General features: G+C 44.8%; 1 protein-coding gene across 1 annotated transcript in view; it reads right to left on the bottom strand.

The window, feature by feature from the left end:
• Nucleotides 1-18,764, bottom strand: part of LOC147701302 (uncharacterized) — a 216,765-nt gene that overhangs the window by 163,642 nt on the left and 34,359 nt on the right. Inside the window, exon 4 of the mRNA XM_086930025.1 lies at nt 8,716-8,973. Coding sequence (XP_086786151.1) covers nt 8,716-8,973 — 258 coding nt within the window. The remainder of the gene's footprint in view (nt 1-8,715; nt 8,974-18,764) is intronic.

Raw genomic sequence — 18,764 nt, 5'->3', positions numbered from 1 at the left:
AAGTGATGTGGGCGTGTTAATAAAAGGGCCCTATTGCATGGGATCATGGCCAGATAAATAAGACTCACCCCAGTGTCTGTGACATGATTTACAAAGTATGTGGGACTCGGGCCTACAACTTTACAGTGGTGACAAGGGGTCTGACCCCACCTGCCATGCTGCCCAAAGTGCCCTAAATAATGAGGGTGTATGGGTCCATAGACGCTTCCACCTGAGCATGCCAGGGGAAGTGAGCTTGTTGTCACTCCACGATGAGTGCACCCTTTCACTGCCAGAAGGGTAGAAAGGAGAATGGCCATCTCCAACACCACACCGCAGCTGCTGCTGTAATAATCCTTTCCCCAGCTGCGCTGAAGGTGGGAGAAGCCCACAGCTCTGTCACGCTGCCCAAAGTGGCAGAATCAGCAAGGTAGACAGACTCACACGACGATCTGCAGAGAAGCGGAGCACCAGCCCGCTGAGGAGCAGAATACTGCCCGTTGTACCCACCAGATGTGTCCTAACACACACAAATGAAGGTACCCCGCTTCGTAGCAAGCCACCCTGCTGAACTTCATGTTTAAGAATGCCCTTGATACACTGAAGGACACACAATAACTTTGGCCCCCACGCCCACCTGTGAGCACTCACACGAGAGGAGCATGGTCCGCACACTGAGTAATTAAAGGAAGGCTGCCACAAGAGAAGAGTGAAGAGTGGCTGCGACGACACCTAGTGGTAGCTTGCTTGCACCGCATTTCAGGACGTGACTGGTGTGAAGCGCCCCAACGGGGCTAGCATATTTTAGCACAGATAAAGCTGCCATGCCACCCAGCCTGAGTAAAAGCCTGCAGTGCCCCCAGTCACTTCATCTCAATGCCCACAGCAGTGGCAGTAGCCTCCTTCATTGTACCCCAGATTGCAGCAATCAGATGGGCCTGTAGATCACAGTGAGGCCCCCTGGTGGCCATCTGTTATCACTGCAACACTGATTGCTGAGGTTGTATGCTACTGTCACACCGGCTGTCCCCTGCCCTTAACAAATTCAGGGCGAGTCAACCCTGCAGGAGAGCCTGCACTTGAGACTGTCAGTGCAACCACAGACATAAAGAGCTATTTGTGTCCCTACAAGGGACCACAGCAAGAGACTGTGAGGCACAACAGCAGGAGACACTAAACCCCAGCAAAAAGCATTTAAGTAGCCCAAAGCTTCCAGCCAAGAGTCCAGCAAAACCACTAAAGCCACAGGCAGCCAAGCCCAAAGCAGAAAAGCTAACTAAGTAGCATGCCCAGCAGCACTACAGTCGACCACACCACTGTGTTTTCAGCCACTTTGCCCCTGAATGAACCATAATGCTCTGCTGAAGGTGAATGAGAGAAATATGTGTTTGTGCCCCTCTTGGCAAGTGGCAACCACAGCAAGAAAGAGCAGCAGACACACAAGGAGCCAGCAGAGTGCACCGTTAAAGAGGAGGAAGAGTGTCTCTGATCCCCACAGCGAGACAAGTAAGGAGCTGCCTTCTATCTACTCACACACATCTCAAATGGAAAAGCACCGCCCGCAGTCGGCCAGAGACTATGCAGGGGGGCCCCCAACATTGCCTTTAGACTGTTACGCACATCATCCCATTACAGGCAACCGGAGAATTGCACGTCCCCAAGTGAAAAGTAGCCACCACCACAACAACGAAGGAGAGAATGTGGCACAACACCACATCATGAAGAAAAGAAGCGAGACAATCCAATCACCCTGAAGAACCGGACGACCACTGGTACACTAGAGAGAACAACAAGGGGATAAGAACGAGGACTCACACCACTACTAGAATGCACCCACAGACACAAGGGAGCCACCAAGGTGGGGAGACGTCCCTGGAGAGAGCTCAATGTGAGAACCACATGCAAGCCACCAGGAAGCACAAACCACTTCTCTCCCCCTATGCTTCCCAGTGCAACCATCAGTTCCCAAGCATCTGCAGTTTGAGTCAGATGGCTGCCCTGCTCGAAATCGCACATGTCACAGGAGTTGAACAGAACCAGCAAAGACACTGGGCTACGTGCTGCTAAGTCCCCTAGTCATCCTCGTCCATGTCATCCACATGGCAAACACATCCATCTGTGCCATGGGCAACACCATAACCACCAAAGAAGTATCTCATCATTCAATTGGAAACGCACCACTACAAACCACTAAGACACCCACAGGTGAAAACTCCACAGCAGGTTCCACAACACTCCTAATTCCCCATACTTGAACTTTTAACACGCTTGGCATCACAGCGAGAGCCCACCAGACTGATCACAATCACATAGCTGGACTGCCACCTAACTAACTTCAAGCCGAGGGATCCGGTCTCTGTCTGCACAGTGATCTTTCCCAGTGTTAGCTGGTTCAATTTTGGACATGTGCTAAGATGCCTGGGTGATTCCAGCTGCACCTGACCACTGCCCTGCAGACCGCCTCTCGAGGCTGAGAGACAAAGTGATATCTCGTGTACATAGTTTTATTTCCATAGGTTGGACTTGTTTTGGTTTTAATAAAGTATGGGAGGAATGTAGTGTCCTGCTGGACACATTCTAGTGTCTCAGCAGGCACTAGTTTAACCAGCTACTCCTTTGAGGGTTGGACACACACACACCCCACACCCATCCAACACGGGTGTCACGAGTGGCATGGGCCTGTTAAAAAAAGAGCCCGAGTGCATGTACTCGTGGCCAGTTAAATAGCATCACCCCAGTGTCTGTGACATGATTTCCAAAGTATGTGGGCCTAGGGTCCATGACTTTACACCCACCATCCCAGGGTCTGTCAATTTATTGTTGAGGGTATTTGAAATGGCTTTTGCATTTCAGTTGCATTCTGTGTTCTAAGTCCAGGTTCCATACCATATTAAAACCTCCTTCTAATAGAAAATACCATTCTGTGTTATTGAATAGCCCTTGTACAAAAGGATCCCTGGCCAAATTCGGGGCATACAGGTTAATAAAACTTCACATGTGTGCTCATGTAAGACCTGCTGCCTCTTCTGATATTGTTATATATAAAAATCCTCTGCACACGTTCAAAAGTAAATACATAGAGTTACATAAAATATCACAATGATGCTTGTCTTTATATTTTCTTACCTCTCCAGGAGCAGAACTTACAGGAACCCCTACCGGGTTGGAACTGTCACCGGAACTAAGAGACTACATGAAACTGACCTCAGCCCTGATGAAATCGTGGGGTAATCCACTGTAACAGCGTCAAAACACTTGTTAGCTAAGAAGGCTCAAAGATCTTTGAATTAAAGACATCTGAAAACATAAAGACAAGCATCATTGTGATATTATATGTAACTTTATGTATTTACTTTTGAAAGTGTGCAAAGGATTTGTATATATAGCATAAGGGGTCTGCTGGCCACACACGTGGGGATATTGTGGTTTTTCCCTACCTTATGCACCGTGCCAGATTACCTGCCATTACTGATTTGTACTTGTGATAGACCTTAGAGCGCCATTTTGCCTATTGCTGACCACCGACTGTATAACTAATATCTATCGATATTGTGTTTGCTGACACCCAAAATTGATGGAGGTAGCTTTTGTGGCACATACCGAATAGGTATTTCTGTAAGAGGTTAATTTTTTGCAAACAAAAATCACGTGTAAGTGAAGATGGGGCACCTGGACCCTAAGATTCTTCTAAGTGCCCTAATCAGTGTGAACGCACCACTGCCAGTATGTTCATGCATTCACATGCTGTGGGTAAGAACAACTTGCCTTTCAATAGGTTTTCAAAGGTTTGGAAATGCCCCCTTCTATAATTATACATTCATACAGTTCCCTTTAGGACTCGATGCACAATAAATCAGATATTGCTAAGAAAAGATAAACTCTAAATAGAGAAGAGCATGCTTCTTTATTCCTGTTGTGTTGCTCTAATCAGTATTTTGTGGTGTGCAGCCAACAGGTATCTCAACCCTCCCTCCGTTGGCACTCAAGTTTGGACTTTTCAAGGAAGCAATTGGTAGTACATAATAATGGGCACATTAGGGTTCTTTTTTTTTAAAGAATGCCTAAATATGAAAATAATTTCCACTCACTTATTCCGAGAAACATCGATATGACCTCCACTCAGTGATGCATGGCGTAGAAGAGTTGGATATACATGCTATGGGTACAAATATAACATAGTCTGTGACTCTATATTGTTTATCCTTAAATACATGGATAGTAATGAACATACAAGTCATTTACCAAAGGTCGGATTGATTATTTGGTCAAAGTGGTCCTCTGCGAATTTGGGTGCTGAGATCTGGACAAAGAATAACAATGTACCAAAGTTTTAGGGAGGAAATATCTTTACGTTGAGCAGTCGAGACCTCTTGTATATACTTTAGTATATACTTATATGTGTATGTAATTTTTGGGCTCTGCAGAGCAGCCCTAGAACTTCTCTGCTCCGCTTAGGGACTTTTTTCTGTTCAACTGCCTCTATTTAACTGTCTTGATAGAAAACGACCAGTAGAGGTCAGTAAAATACCACATTTGCTTTCTGCTTGTTGAACTGCCTCTATTTAACTGCCTGGATAGAAAAAGACCAGTAGAGGTCAGTAAAATACCAGAATTGCTTTCTGCTGAGGGACTGTCTTTTTATTTTTCTGGCAAATGCCTCTATTTAACTTTCTTGATAGAAAACGACCAGCAGAGTCAGTAAAATAAAAGAATCACTTTAGCATTCTCTAGTTTCCAGTTCATAGAGATTGTCTTCCATGAGCACCCGTAGACCACCGAAGACCACCGAAGGCCCAGATTTAATTTTAAAAACAGAGCTTTGAACGATACCATTTCCCGCTGAAAGGCAATATTTCTCTCCATGTGTTCCCATACCTGGCGTGTCACGCAGTTTGGTGCTTATTTTCCCTCCATGGTAAAGAACAGTTGATGTTTCAGCACACAGGCTAATGTCATGTGCTGCATAGCTAAATACCTATATGGTCCCAAAAGCGAGATCAATTGCATTGCACATGCTTGTTTATCTGTTGTAGTGACTATTACAAAAAAGCTATGTTGGGATAGAGGGGCTAAAGAAAACGGGCTCATGGCCACTATTGCTATAGTAGGCCTATTATAAGCAGCGGGTATTGACAATTAAGTGTATATGTTGTTCAAATGCAATTCTCTGCCCGACCTATCACTTGCTCCTGATATGGCCTCTTGAATTGGAAGCCAGGGGGTCGTACCATACAGACCTCACCCTGAGCTGTTATTTTCCATTCACATGCCTCTGGTGCTTGTTTTTGCAATTGTTTGCCAGCTTCCTCAACACAGTGTTGATTTTGCTGCATTGGCGATCAGCTTGCTGGGATAGTCACTTTCGACTTGCACTTCTGCCAACTGGAGAGTGTCCCTTTTACTTCTCCTCTTCCAGATCACCATCCAGCTTTCTTGGTGTTTTTGTAACATCTAACGGGTGTCTGGAACCTTGCCTCACTTCTGTAGTGTTGCGTCACTGGGTGAGAGCACTAGGTGGAAGTTCAGGGTTTTTACCTGAGGGCGTCATGCCAATTGGTTTGTCCTGATGTCTTGCGTCAGGAAATGCATAAATGGAACCAGTAAAGCAGGCAGGGTTAAGTTTGGAGCCACAAGGTCACCAGCAAAACATGTGTCTCTGTCTCTTTTATAACGGATCTGGCAGCAGCACTCTGAACTGTGGACGTGGAGGTTGCAAAGACCCCATGCATGCCTTCACCTTGCCTCCTGTGCTGGCTTCTTCTTCGCTGGACCAGCCTGCCTTGCCTGCCCGCTGCTGGCTGGCGGTTGGTCAGCCTGCTCCTTGGCCTACTGCAGGTCTTGCATTGGTGGCCCTTTGGAGCTGCAGTCCTGCCCCTGCAGCCTCACCGCTACGCGTTGTGGCCAGCCCGTAGCCTGCTGAGACATGAGAGGCCTCATTGCCACAGATGGCTCTGTCTGTCTTCCAGTCGCCACGTCTCCGTTAACAGCGGCCTGCACCAGCAAGTTATTATGCGCATGAGAGAGTCCCACCTACCTCCTCCCCAAGCATAAATACAAGGTAATCGGCGGTACCTGAAGGGCTGGCTGTGTCTGTTGCCCACACAGAAACTCTTCTCCCCAAGGTTTTCCCTGGATGACTGCCCTTTTGACTTTTGAAAAGCACCCAAACACCACGTATAGGCATCTAAGACCCACTATGTTACATTTTAAGGATCCCCTCCTATCGACCCAGATCACCCACAGGCGCCACCTAAAGATTCCTAAGGCCCAAGGCAGGTGTTTTTTCAGGTTCCTAATGCCTGACTGCCCGCATCAGCAGGGAGCGTTAGAGGCCGCGCCTGCAGCGATACAGCCTGCCTTGCAGCACATTGTGGATGCCAGCACTCTGGTCAAGAGCAACTGCTTGCAGTATATCCTACCTCACAGTGGAAGTACCAACCTGCTCCTAACTGCCTGTGGAGCCCTATCCGACTGGGTAAAAGTGTGCCAAAGCAAGTTGAATGTGTCCGTTGATACAGCTACCACTCCGCCACATCCTCTATCCCAACACTGGAGCTGTTCACCGTCACGGTGGCTCCACCCACACATGCCGCACAGTGGAAAGCGTGGGCGAAAAGCCTTGAGACATATTTTGAAGCTGCAGAAGTTGCAGATGAGAGGAAGCGAGCCTTCTCTTTCACTTGGGTGGAGATGACATCCATAAGACTCCAATACAGTGGTTGAAACTGGGCCCTCTCACATGTACATGAAGAATGCCATCGCTGCCCAATTTGAACTCTACGCTAACACCAACTATGAGCGGTTCCTACTCCGCCAGGTGAGGCAGAAACCAGATGAATCAGTGGATGTCTTCTAAAGCTGCCTGAAGGAGGTCGCCAGCTCCTGTATGTTGCTTAATGAAGGTTATCAAGTTGGAGCGCAGTTCAAACAGGGTTGTGCGTCACTGAAGCTCCATGAACGCATTTTACAGGAGCCCAACATGTCCATGGCAAACATCCTGACCCTGGGGTGGTCCATGGAACTTTCCACAGCACGAACAGCCCACATGGACTTTGAGGTGCTTGCCACAGAATGCAGGGATGAACCACACCTTCCTTTTGCCTATGGGAGCATATATTACGGCCGGTTTACGGCTGTAATGCATACTCCTAAATTGGAATGCGACCCAACTGTGTTTGATTACATCCTGATTAGTCCCTAAGTCTCATGTTAACTGTCTACATGAACTATCCATCCATCATTTCCTTGTGTTTGCTTTGTTCGCCCTAAGTTGGCAGGGTATGCCCAGACATGAGTCACTTGCTCACTTTGCCACTGGATTCAAGCAAGCCTGGCTGATGAGGGGTGTTACCCCGAACCCAGTCCCAGAATGCTTGTTTACGGTCTAGGTAAGACCTGGCTTGGCAGTTTGGGCTGGACTGTTCCCATAAGGATTACGGGTCAAGACTGATTTGCATATAGCTGGGTCTGAACTAGAGTGGTGAAGTGAGCTAAAGAATGATGATGGATTCAACCCAGATCTGTGAATGGGGGTGGGTGTCTGAAAAGTTTCAGCGCTCCGTCCATCATTTCCTTGTGCTTGCCTCGCTCAGTCAGTCAGTCAGTCAAAATACACTTTATGTGATTTGATTAAAATCATAAAAGCAATAAAAACATTAAAAAGACATTTTAAGATTACTGTGCAAATAAAACAGGACATAGTTCATACAGGATACAGTGGTACAGATAAAATACATAGTACAGGAAAAGTGCCAATCTGAATATGATTTAAAAAAGAAGAAGAAAAAGGTTACATAAATGCAGCGTTATAAATACGAGCCTAAAAACAGGGTTCTATGGTCAAGCTTTTTGATCTAATCCTGTGGGACGCCGCTAAAAAACTGGCTACACAGAAGATGACGCGAACACTACATAAAGACTGTAGGTAAACAAAGGCAGGCCTGACCTGTATAAAACCTGCCTCTTTCAGTAAAGGCACCAAATATTTATTCCTGGGAATCGTGTACATACTGCAAAACATGATAAAATGCATGGAGTCCTGTATGGAGAATGCGTCGCAGACACAGGGGGGGCCACTCTCCTGTTTACACCATGTATGATATGTGCCTAAGGCGTAATGTATCAGATTCAATCTGAATTTGGTTAACAGCAGCCTGTGGAACGGCTTAGTAACAATTTATAAATATGGTTCCAGGGAGGGTGAGCTTAACAACAAATAGTGTTGTCTGACTGTAGGTTTCGTTAGTTCCGCTTCTTCCCGGGTAACTCTTGCCAGGTCCATAAAATTTCTTTTGGTCCATATCACATCCTCCCGCCTAATACTGGATGGAGTTATAAATAGGTCAGGGCGGCCTAGCCGTGCAAAGGTCTGTTTTATGTATTCTAGCCCGGAAATTCTCTTTACGTGATCTAATGACATGACATCTGCTAAGATGGAGTGATTTAGCAATAGCTCGTCATTCAACCATGTCTTCAGCCAGAAAAGTAAGGGGGCCATCCTGATCTTGTCGGTGACATAGTCAAGACCCACCTCCCCATGCAATGAAAACGTAGGAGTAGACTGGGGGTAGATAACAGGCGTCTCAGGAATTTATTTTCTGCTTTTTGTATCGGGTCTAGTGATGCGTAGCCCCATAATAGTGAACACCAAAACGGTTCTGTATGTATATTTTACTTAAAATAGATGCAGCTGATGGTGTAGCAGTTGGTAAAGGTTTATATCAGTAGAATGCCTACCTTTTTCTGTGAGATCAACTTCTTTTGTATTATCCGTCCCACATTCGATGAAGTACTTTCCAATACCTTCCCATGAATAACACATTTTCTTTGTCGAATTACTGATAGAACAGAGCTTTAATTTATCTTTAAAGCATTCTGTCAAGTCTGGGCACAAGGGGACGCTTTTCAAGTTACAGTGCTGCTTCAAATCGCTGGTCTGGATAGTGAGGAGGTTTGTTTCAGTGATGTTGACAGTATGTTCACATGACAGGTGACCTGTGGGATGTAGAAAAAAAAGGTTTAATATTCAATATCAGTAGACAATGACTGTCAAATTAATGAGCCCAAGACAAATTCAAACATTATTGATTGCCACTGCCAGCTTCATAACAAACACCTAGGCTGGAATATATACTCATGGTAGCACACACATAGGCATTCCTAGTAAGATCTTTGCTGTTAGGTGAAAGGAGTAAATATTACTTTTTAACTGTGACTGTCCATGTTTGCGGGTTTCTATACACTGTGCAACCTCTGTAGGCCTAGGTATATGCACCACCTCTACCCAGGCCTAATCCGTTCCACTACCCCATTAGGCTTCCCCACAAAACCACTATCTGTAATCTCCTCAACGACAGGAAAACCAAGACCACTACAGGAGAATGGAACAGTGCAGTTTAGTTCGGTTGAAAGCACATTTCAGGAACTAGGCTACGGCCATGGAACTAAGACAATACATAAAAGCTTATTGTACTATAGAATTTCTACAATGCACATGATTACATGTTCAGGGATAGAGAAATATACTTATTTATTTAAAGTCACGTGAATGTTTTGGCCAGTTATCAAAATTGAGATCAGAGCCTCTGATATCGTCTATTGATTTTAAACTGAGAAGTTCAGCATCTTGTCCTTATGTCTTCCTACTGGGGCAGCATTTAGGCATCCCAAAAAATGCCCACAAGCTATGCATGTTTAAGGCCCAAAGGTGCCTCAAACTATCTTTCTTTTGACAATAAATCACAGCGGTGTAGGTATAACAGCAATCGCAGTTTTAAAAAAGAAACATTTAACATCCTCCCACCAGTTCACTAGAACTCTTTACCTTTAATGCTCAAAAACATGTGTGGAGTTTGTACTGGAGTCTGTTTTTCTTCAATCACTACTCCGGATCTGCTTCTAATTTAGCCAGAGAGCCATCAGGGCCAAATCTGATAGCCTGAACCCTCAAACATGCACTCTTGGGCTTCCCACAGCCTTGTATCATGGACCAAGGGAACCTTGAAGTATGTGTGCTTAACAGTAAATTGGTTGATAATAAGTGTAGTCATTGAATACAAGCTGCTCTATATTTACATTACGTCTGCGTGTGTTCTGGCATATTCTGCCTTTGACTCAAAATACTTCATGCAGTGCGTGGAGGAGCCAGAACTCAATATTGGGTCTCCAGTGGAAGCCACTGAAGTACATTTAGGGCTGGCTTAATGTGAGCTCGCTTTGGAATGTCCAAGCGGATTTTGTTTAGCTGGTTTTCTAATTTTTGCTTTTATTCCATACGTTACCTCAGGAGTCTAGTGTACTTGTAAATTAATATTGTTTAACCACAACTCTATGGCAGCATTTATAGTCAGGCATATGCGGAACGCAGCCATAAACCTACGCTGACGACACTCAACTCGTGGTCTCTTTGGACCACGAGGGGGGTTCGTCAAACACTTTGGGTCCATGTCTGGAGGCTGTAGCTGGGTGGATGCAACTTTCCCACCTCAAGCTCAATGGGGAGAAGACCGAGATCATGGTGCTTGGTAATTCCTCCCCTACCTCCTTCCTGGATGATTGGCCTCTGTGTCTCGGTACTCCCCCCCCTCCTAAAGAGCAGATAAAGAGTCTGGGAGTCTGGTTGGACAGAGCGCTAGACTTTTCGTCCCAAGCTACTATCACTGCCTCGGTATGCATAGGGCTAATGAAAATGCTCCGGAAAGTGCTCCCTCTGCTCCCATTCCAGGCGAGGAGGGTCATGGTCCAGGCCCTGATTCTCTCCCGCCTGGACTACGGAAATGTTTTATATCTTGGGGCCCCGGCAACAGTGACAAAAAAACTTCAGGTCACTCAAAACTGCGCCGCCCGCCTACTGTTTAATATCCCTCGCTGGCAGTCAGCGAGAAACGCCCTAAAGGAGCTTCACTGGCTTCCAGTAGCCTCAAGATCACTATTCAAGGCCATGTGCATCCTGCACAAATCCCTCCATCAAACTGGCCCGGCGGTACTGTACCCTCTAATACCGCCGTATGTACCGCTTAGAACCCTACGTTCAGCTACACTGCACCTGGCAACCAAAGTAAAAATCAAGAGAGCTCGATGGGGCGGCCGCTCTTTCACCTATTCAGCGGCGAAGGCATGGAACTCCCTACCCCTGTCCCTCAGGAAAAACAGCAACCTGATGTCATTTAGGAGAGAATTGAAAACCCATCTGTTCTCAAAAGCGCATTAATCTTTCCCTGCAGTCGCACACAGAATTCAGTCCCTAGCGCTGCGAGGCCTTCGGGTGGTTATGCGCTATATAAATGGAATTTTCAATTCAATTCAATTCAAACCGCAAGAACTTGCCACTCACCAAAAACCACGGTTCCTCTGCCTTGATTAGAGGAGGTGAAAGTGCCATCATCCAGTGGTAAGCCCTCAGATGTCAGAAAACCTTGCTGTTGTGACCAATCAGCCACAGGACCACTGGTTCAAAGTGGTGGCAGTCCCAGGCTATTGTGCACTGGGCTATCATTAGTGAATTGTCCTTCCTTGGACTGCCATGCAATGTATGTTGGCAATAAAAGAAAGACATGTCTCTAATATGCAGGCAGAACTCTCCCGGTGGTACTGGAACATTTTATTTCTGCATTTCAGAACAAGCGTGTGACTTTAGGGGTTTGTTTCTGAATAATAAAAAGAATGAGGAGTGGACCAGAAAAATATGGAAACCTCTTCGGCTTTCAATCAGGCATGATGCTTTTAGAGCAACGATTTCTGCCAAGCATGCAGGAGATCTTGATATTGGACAGGTGACCCACCACCCACAGTGATGCTGAAATTACGGCTGCAGGAGGTTCTGCAGCATCCCTACAACATGTGAAATCGTTTAGACGGAGAAAGAACAATCAAGACTTTCTAATGTTTTCGTCAGGCAGCAGACAGGCTGTTACATATCCCCAATGCCTTTAGCAAGGTGATGTTATTGACTAGCACCACAACTCTGAACATTGTTCCAGCACCAACAGATGGGGTAGGCAGGGGCCCATGCTGTACCAACCGCCTAGCTTGGTGACTGATATAGTCAAAAGTGAGAGAATGTTTTTGGATGCAGCTGCTGCACAAACAATGCAACATATCAAAGAGCTGTTCAGCCGCGGCCCATGGAGGGAGTTGTGGTGGGCAGAGAGGCGGGGTGGGGGAGGGGAAGGGTGAGGGGTGCTAAAAACCGGAATATGGATAATTGAAGGTAAGTAAACAATTTAATTAATAAAACTAATTTCGTAGCGCAGGATGCAGGGCGCGCTTCGAAATTCGTTTTATTTATTACATTGTTTACTTACCTCCAATTATCCATATTCCAGTTTTTAGCACCCCCCTCCCTGCCCCTCCCCGCCCCGCCTTTCTGCTCCACCGCAACACCCCCCACGGGCCATGGCTGGAGCTGTTTATAAGTAAATTACTAGATCAGTGCTTCCGGTTTATTTTGCAACCATAACCCAATTTTCGGAAAGGCAAACTTTTAGGATCCACCTAGCTTTAGTGGAGCAGGGCCATTCTTTTTATGTAATAACAGAAATTGTTTGTAAACGTCACAACCTTGACCCCACCCTTCAATATCAAACTGTGGCCAAGATATTGACCTGTCCAGAAAAATGGCTGATGGGGAACTGCAATGGAGTCTGGAGCTGGAAAAGTCCAATGTTCTACTGCTGAAAATACTGAAAGAGACTTTTGGAAAACACTTAATGAAATGGAAGAGGGATTGGCTCATTTCCAGTGATGAACTTCTCCAATAACTCTAGTCATATACTTTATTCCAAAAATCCATAAAAAATTCACTCCAACTCCCATGGGCCGGGTGCCAAGGATAAACTGACCCTGCTGATAAGTCAGATAGAAACTCTGCTCTTACAGTTTGCACCAATGGAATCCATCATTCTTGGGGACCTTAGCACACATAACATAGGGGTCACTGCAACACAAAGCAACCATTCTGGGTCTACAGACGCTTTCAACGCCCTAATGAACACTTATAACCTCGTAACAGCACATTCTCTGTTTTTAAGGAACAAGCCAGGGGCTTTCTTTGCCCCCACATACAACAATCAAACGACAATAGGCTATATTTTACTAAGCGAAAAAATACAAAATCTCATGTCAAACTACACAGTGCACCCGCGAAACTAAAGTGATCATGCCGCCTTAACAACTACGTTAAACCTCACAGCAGACACACGTCACACTCTACGCTGCATTGGGGCATCTAACGGAGAAGAACTGCACAAGCTACTAAGAAGAATCAAATGGGGGCCAGCGCCAATCAACAAGTTTGACAAATGGAAAAAAACATGGGCAGGCTGGCTCCTTAGCGCAAATAACAGGGGCGCTATAGAAGAATGGGACCGATCCACCTGCAAATTAGCCTCACTGCTTTGTGGAGATACAATAAGCACAATCCCCCGACACCCATCACATACTTTTGGACTCGTCCCAGCAATTAAAGAGAGTGCCAAACAACTAAACGCCAAACGCAGGGCTTATTGGAAAAAACGGCTCAGCATCGGCCAAAAGGCTACTTAAAAAAAACCGCAAAAAGTAATTCGAAGAAAGTCTGGGCCGCGAAATGTGAATGAATTGAGGCAAAATGGCTGAAGATCTTTGACTTCCTGAGACCCTGCAAATCCCAAGAGTTCTGGAGATACCTTAATACTCTAACTCAAGGAGACACTCACAGAGAGAACTCACTCGATGCAGGCATTTGGGTCTCTCACATAAAAACACTGTACAAAGAAGATCGAAGTAGACATTCCTTAAACAAAGGCCTTAATGCGAGCGAAGAACTAGACATCACTGCACATATATCGGAAACACTGGACGACGAAACTCCTCCAGGAAATGTATGTACAATCTTAAAAAAGATTAGACATAATGGGGCACCAGGTCCTAACGGCCTGTCTGGCTCCTCTTCAGGGCCGACACAGAGTTCTGGACAGAAAATCTGATCCAGTTATATGCAGAATGCCGGTTCTTGGGAGACGTTCCAGACTCCTGGAGAGCGTCGCTTCTGCACTCAATACATAAGAAAGGGCCGAAATCCGATCCAAAAAATTACAACATGATTGCCATGTTGGACATCGAGGGCAAGGCCTATGCAAGTACTCTTCTGGTGGAACTCTCAAACTGGGTCAGCACTGAAGGCCTTCTGCCCTTCTTCCAAACAGGGTTTAGAGCTGCGGCATCAATGGTGGACAACATAATTTCCCTCTCATATCTAGTCCAAAAAGCTGTGTCCCGCCAAAGCCTCCCTCTCTTTGCTTGTTTTATTGACTACTCTGCAGCTTTTGATGGCGTTGATCATTCCATCCTCTGGCAGAAGTTGGCACACTGGAATATCAACCCTTCTTTATTAAAAGCAATTCAATCTCTGTATTCAAGAACTTGGGTTAGAATCAAACTCTCGAGCGAATCTGCTACAAAGAAAATCGACACGGATCGCGGCCTAAAGCAAGGGTGGGTCTTAGCTCCGATGCTCTTCAATTTATACTCCGCAGACATGGGCCAAGCTTTGACTGGAACCACATTAATAACACCTAGGTTTGGGCACACTAAGATGTACGCTGATGACCTGGTACTCCTAGATCACACTAAAATAGGCTTACAAAAAGCACTCACGGCTCTGGCAACTTACAATCTTAAAATAAGTTGGTTGCCAACTCATCAAAATCCAAAACAGTAATTTTTGGGCATTACCCCCTAACCTCTTGGAAGCTCAGCTCGTCATGGCCCGTGGAACACTCAGGTGCGGGGAGAATTCCCCCGCTGTGCTGAGCGGTCCACGGGAGGCAATACACCTGTGACGAGCTCAGCTCGTCATGAGCACAGGAGCGCTATAGCTCATGACGAGCTCAGTTCGTCATGAGCATGCGGGCGCTTTGCGCGCCCCCCTCTCCCCCAACAAGAGGGGGGTTAACCCCCGCAGCGACAGCGAAGGGGTTAAAAGGGCAATAAAAACTAAACAAAGAATATATAACACATCTCTTCTCTTACAAACATTACAAATTATTCATATGACATTTAGAGACACGTCTCATATTCCACACCTGTCCATCTTGCGTGACTACACTGTTATTGTTAACCTTAACATTCTTCACAGTGGAGAAGTGTGGCTCACTGGTTAGAGCTGCAGACCCTGATGCACAGGTCTAGCCCGGGACCAGGGTTCAATTCCCGGCCTTGGCAGAACTTGGGCTCAAAAATTCCACGGACCTGATAATTCCTGCCTCAGTGCCTATTCTAATCATAGAGTCCCACTCTGCAACTCTGGGCAATAGCTTGCTTAATCTCCACAACGACCCCCACAACGCTAAGGATGCCTGGCCTTCACCCTGGGGGTGCCCAGTAGTGGACGCCTCACAGGGAAAGCCAGGACAGGTTCCACAGCGGTATTCGTATAAGCGCCTTGAGATCCTTGTGGGTGAGTAGTGCGCTATACAAGTAACAAATTACATTACAGGTCTACCAAACTTAGTATCATGTTTATGAAGAATTCCAGGTTTACGAATTCTGACAAACTCTCCAACCACAAAATCAGGTACTCTAACATTCATACGGACATCATAATTGTTCTTACTCTTTACTTGCTTTTCTTCCACCCTTAGTGCTATGTCTTCTTTGATTGACTGAGAAAACTGAGTACTGACAACCTTTTTAAACCACCAAGCACACAATTTAGAAACAGGATCTCTGCCTTTAAGCAATCGAAAAGGTGAAACCTCTGTGGTTGTGTGGGGAGTTATACGGTACAACCACAATTTCTCCCTTAATTTGACTTTCCAATTAGCACCAAAAGTTCTTGCCCAAAGTATGTCTTGTTTGAGAACCCTGTTGAACCTTTCCACCTGACCATTCCCTTGAGGATCGTAAAGAGATGTGGTAACATGCTGAATATTATGCAATTCTCAAAAATCCATCATTTCACGAGACTTCAACTGTACCCCATTGTCTGAAATAATAACTTCTGGACAACCCTCCCTGGCAAAAAATTCCTTCAAGAACAAAATTACACAACTGATGGTAATAATATGTAGAACACCACTGGAATTTGTCAGAAAGATAAAAAAAAAACATCAAACTTAGTAGGGTTAAATCCGATCATTTAAACAACATGTACTTCGTTTTGGCAGCTATGAACATCCAGATGAAGGCCAAAACAATCCAAAAATACCAAACTTGAATAAATAAACAAGGAAATACTCAGAGATTCAAATGATTTTCCTTGAAAAGTAGTCCAATAAGTTGAAGTAAAGGAACAATACTGATACTCCAGTAATCAGTATAATAGTAAAACAAAAACAAAAAATCCCAAGAACTGTACCGCGCCTGTGCTCAGGAAGGTAGCAGGTACAGGGTCCCTAGTCGCCAATGTAAAGTTCTGAAATAAGGAAGTTTGAAGTCCAAAATAGTTGAAGAGATATTTTATAAGCAAGTGCACAGTACTGCTGTCACCGGTTCAAGATTAAGAATCATGACAAACCTCAGTTCTAAATGATGCAATACAACAGCTAGGCATGAGCCATGGTTAAAAGTATACAGCAGAGTTAAAAGGGAAATACTGAGTTAAAAGGGCAATAAAAACTGAACAAAGAATATAACACATTCCCTGATCCAATGAGTATTTATTGATTACATTAGACATTTCTTCAATATGTACCAGAATCAATCATGCCGATGGGCTTAGAGCCGTGGAGCACTATTTGAACAAACGACACATCCATTGCTAAGCAAAATGTAATGAATTTAGAAATGATTGGTTTCTGCCTTCATAACAATTATTTCATGTTTAACAATGAAGTGTTTCAACAACTAAGAGGTGTAGCCATGGGGGCCTGCTTCTTCCCGAGCTACGCTTGTTTACACATGGGGCTGTGGCACAAGCAGGTCCTTCACGTGGCACACAAGGAACAATTTGATAGTCATGTGGTTAGTTGAATGCATTTTATTGACAATATGTTTATCATGCGAAATGGTTCAAGGAAAGAGGCTGAGGAATTTTGTTGCTACGATCAATGTCAAAAAAGTTAACTTAATCCTTTCGATGCTGATGACGAGCTCAGCTCGTCATGATGCACGGTTGAGCTGTGCTGATGACGAGCTGAGCTCGTCATGACACCAGCAAAATGGCAATTCCCAGCACAGGACGGGAAAACTGCCAGCAGCCAAGGTGTTAAAATGTAAAGCTGAGATGGACAGGGCAGCTATCAATTTTCTCGATGTAGAACTCAAAATAGCAAGCAACAAAGTAGTAACACATTTACACCACAAAAGAACTGAAGGTAATTCTATCCTGTGTGCCGCAAGCTTCCATCCGTACTATTTGATAAAAAGTATTCAGCATGGAGAATTCTTGAGGCTGCCCAGGATATGTGGTACTGATCAAGAATTTCACTGCTGCATAAATGAGGCGAAGACTAGATTTTATGAAAGAGAGTATGATAAACGTACCATTACACAAGCATTAGAGAAAGTGAGGAACATCCCAAGGGAAAATGTATTATCTGTAGAAATAGAACCCCAGTCTAGCCATGACAAACCTACTAGTGAGGAAAGGAGAGGTGGAACCAAATCTGAGGTTTGCCTCATAACTACCTACAGTCATCAACAGAAGCAGGTGAGGTCCATTATGAACAGTAATTGGCCCATAGTTATGACAGATACCATCTCGGGCGAACGTCTACCTTCGACAACCACCCTATCCTTCAGATGACCCATGTCTATGAACAATGCTCTAGTGAGGACTAGCGCTGAAGTACCAACACTTGCACCCGCAGCCAAACAAAACTGGTTAACATTGAAACAAGGATTTTACAAATGTTGCTCATGCAAAGCATACAAATTTGGTAAGAACACCTTTGAGTACACCTCTGCATTCAATAACAAACCTATTCCTTTGAAAGTGATGTACAACTGCAGGACTGAGTTCGCAGTATATGTTTTAACATGTAAATGTAGATTTCAGAATGTAGGCGGTAAAAAGCTACAGGTACACGTCAAAATTCTTCAGCATCTCAGAGCCATAGTTAATTCCGATTCGACATACCTGTGGCCAGACACTTCAAAGCAATACATGACAACATTATGGAGTGCCTGAACTATTTTGTGATCGGGGTAGCGCCACCATTAAGGAGAGGAGGCAACAGGGAAAAGCTTCTCAGACAACTTGAGTCTGAATTTATATTGGAACTTGATTCAAGAGCCCCCAATGGCCTGAATCAGGGTGATGATCTCCATAATTTCCTTTAAGCCCGTGATAACTGAGATGATACTGACATCATTCTTTGATAACACAACTTCGCCTGCCAAGCATTTTACCTATGCCTCTTCTAGACAAGGTAAAGCACTTCTGATGTTTACATGAGCACTTAATGTCATAAAAACTCACAACAGACCTGGTCTGTTCCCTTCCATTTAACCAGCAATGTCATTGATTGGAAACAATATATATATATATATATTAGTTTCATCTAAGAGCAGACATGCCCTACAATTCAAATTTTTAGTCACTTGAACAGCAGAGCACTTTATCTATTTATATATATTTTTTTTACGAATATCGATTGGAGGCTGACACTACTATATACAACATTATCTATACCCAGAGGTGCTAAGTAGGAGTCTATTCTAAGCTGTGTTTTTTTGACAGCTCCCGAAGTTGAGGGGACATTATCACTTTGCACATAGCACTTTGAGAAATGATTGCACTCTAATAAAGAAATCAGAAAAATTGATTCTGCACTATGCATTTTATTGTGATATTGACTAGTACT

This window comes from Lissotriton vulgaris, chromosome 7 (assembly GCF_964263255.1).
Source record: "Lissotriton vulgaris chromosome 7, aLisVul1.2, whole genome shotgun sequence".
Lineage (NCBI taxonomy): Eukaryota > Metazoa > Chordata > Amphibia > Caudata > Salamandridae > Lissotriton > Lissotriton vulgaris.
The sequence above is the reverse complement of the archived record's forward strand: the minus strand, read 5'-3'. Positions and strand labels throughout refer to the sequence as shown.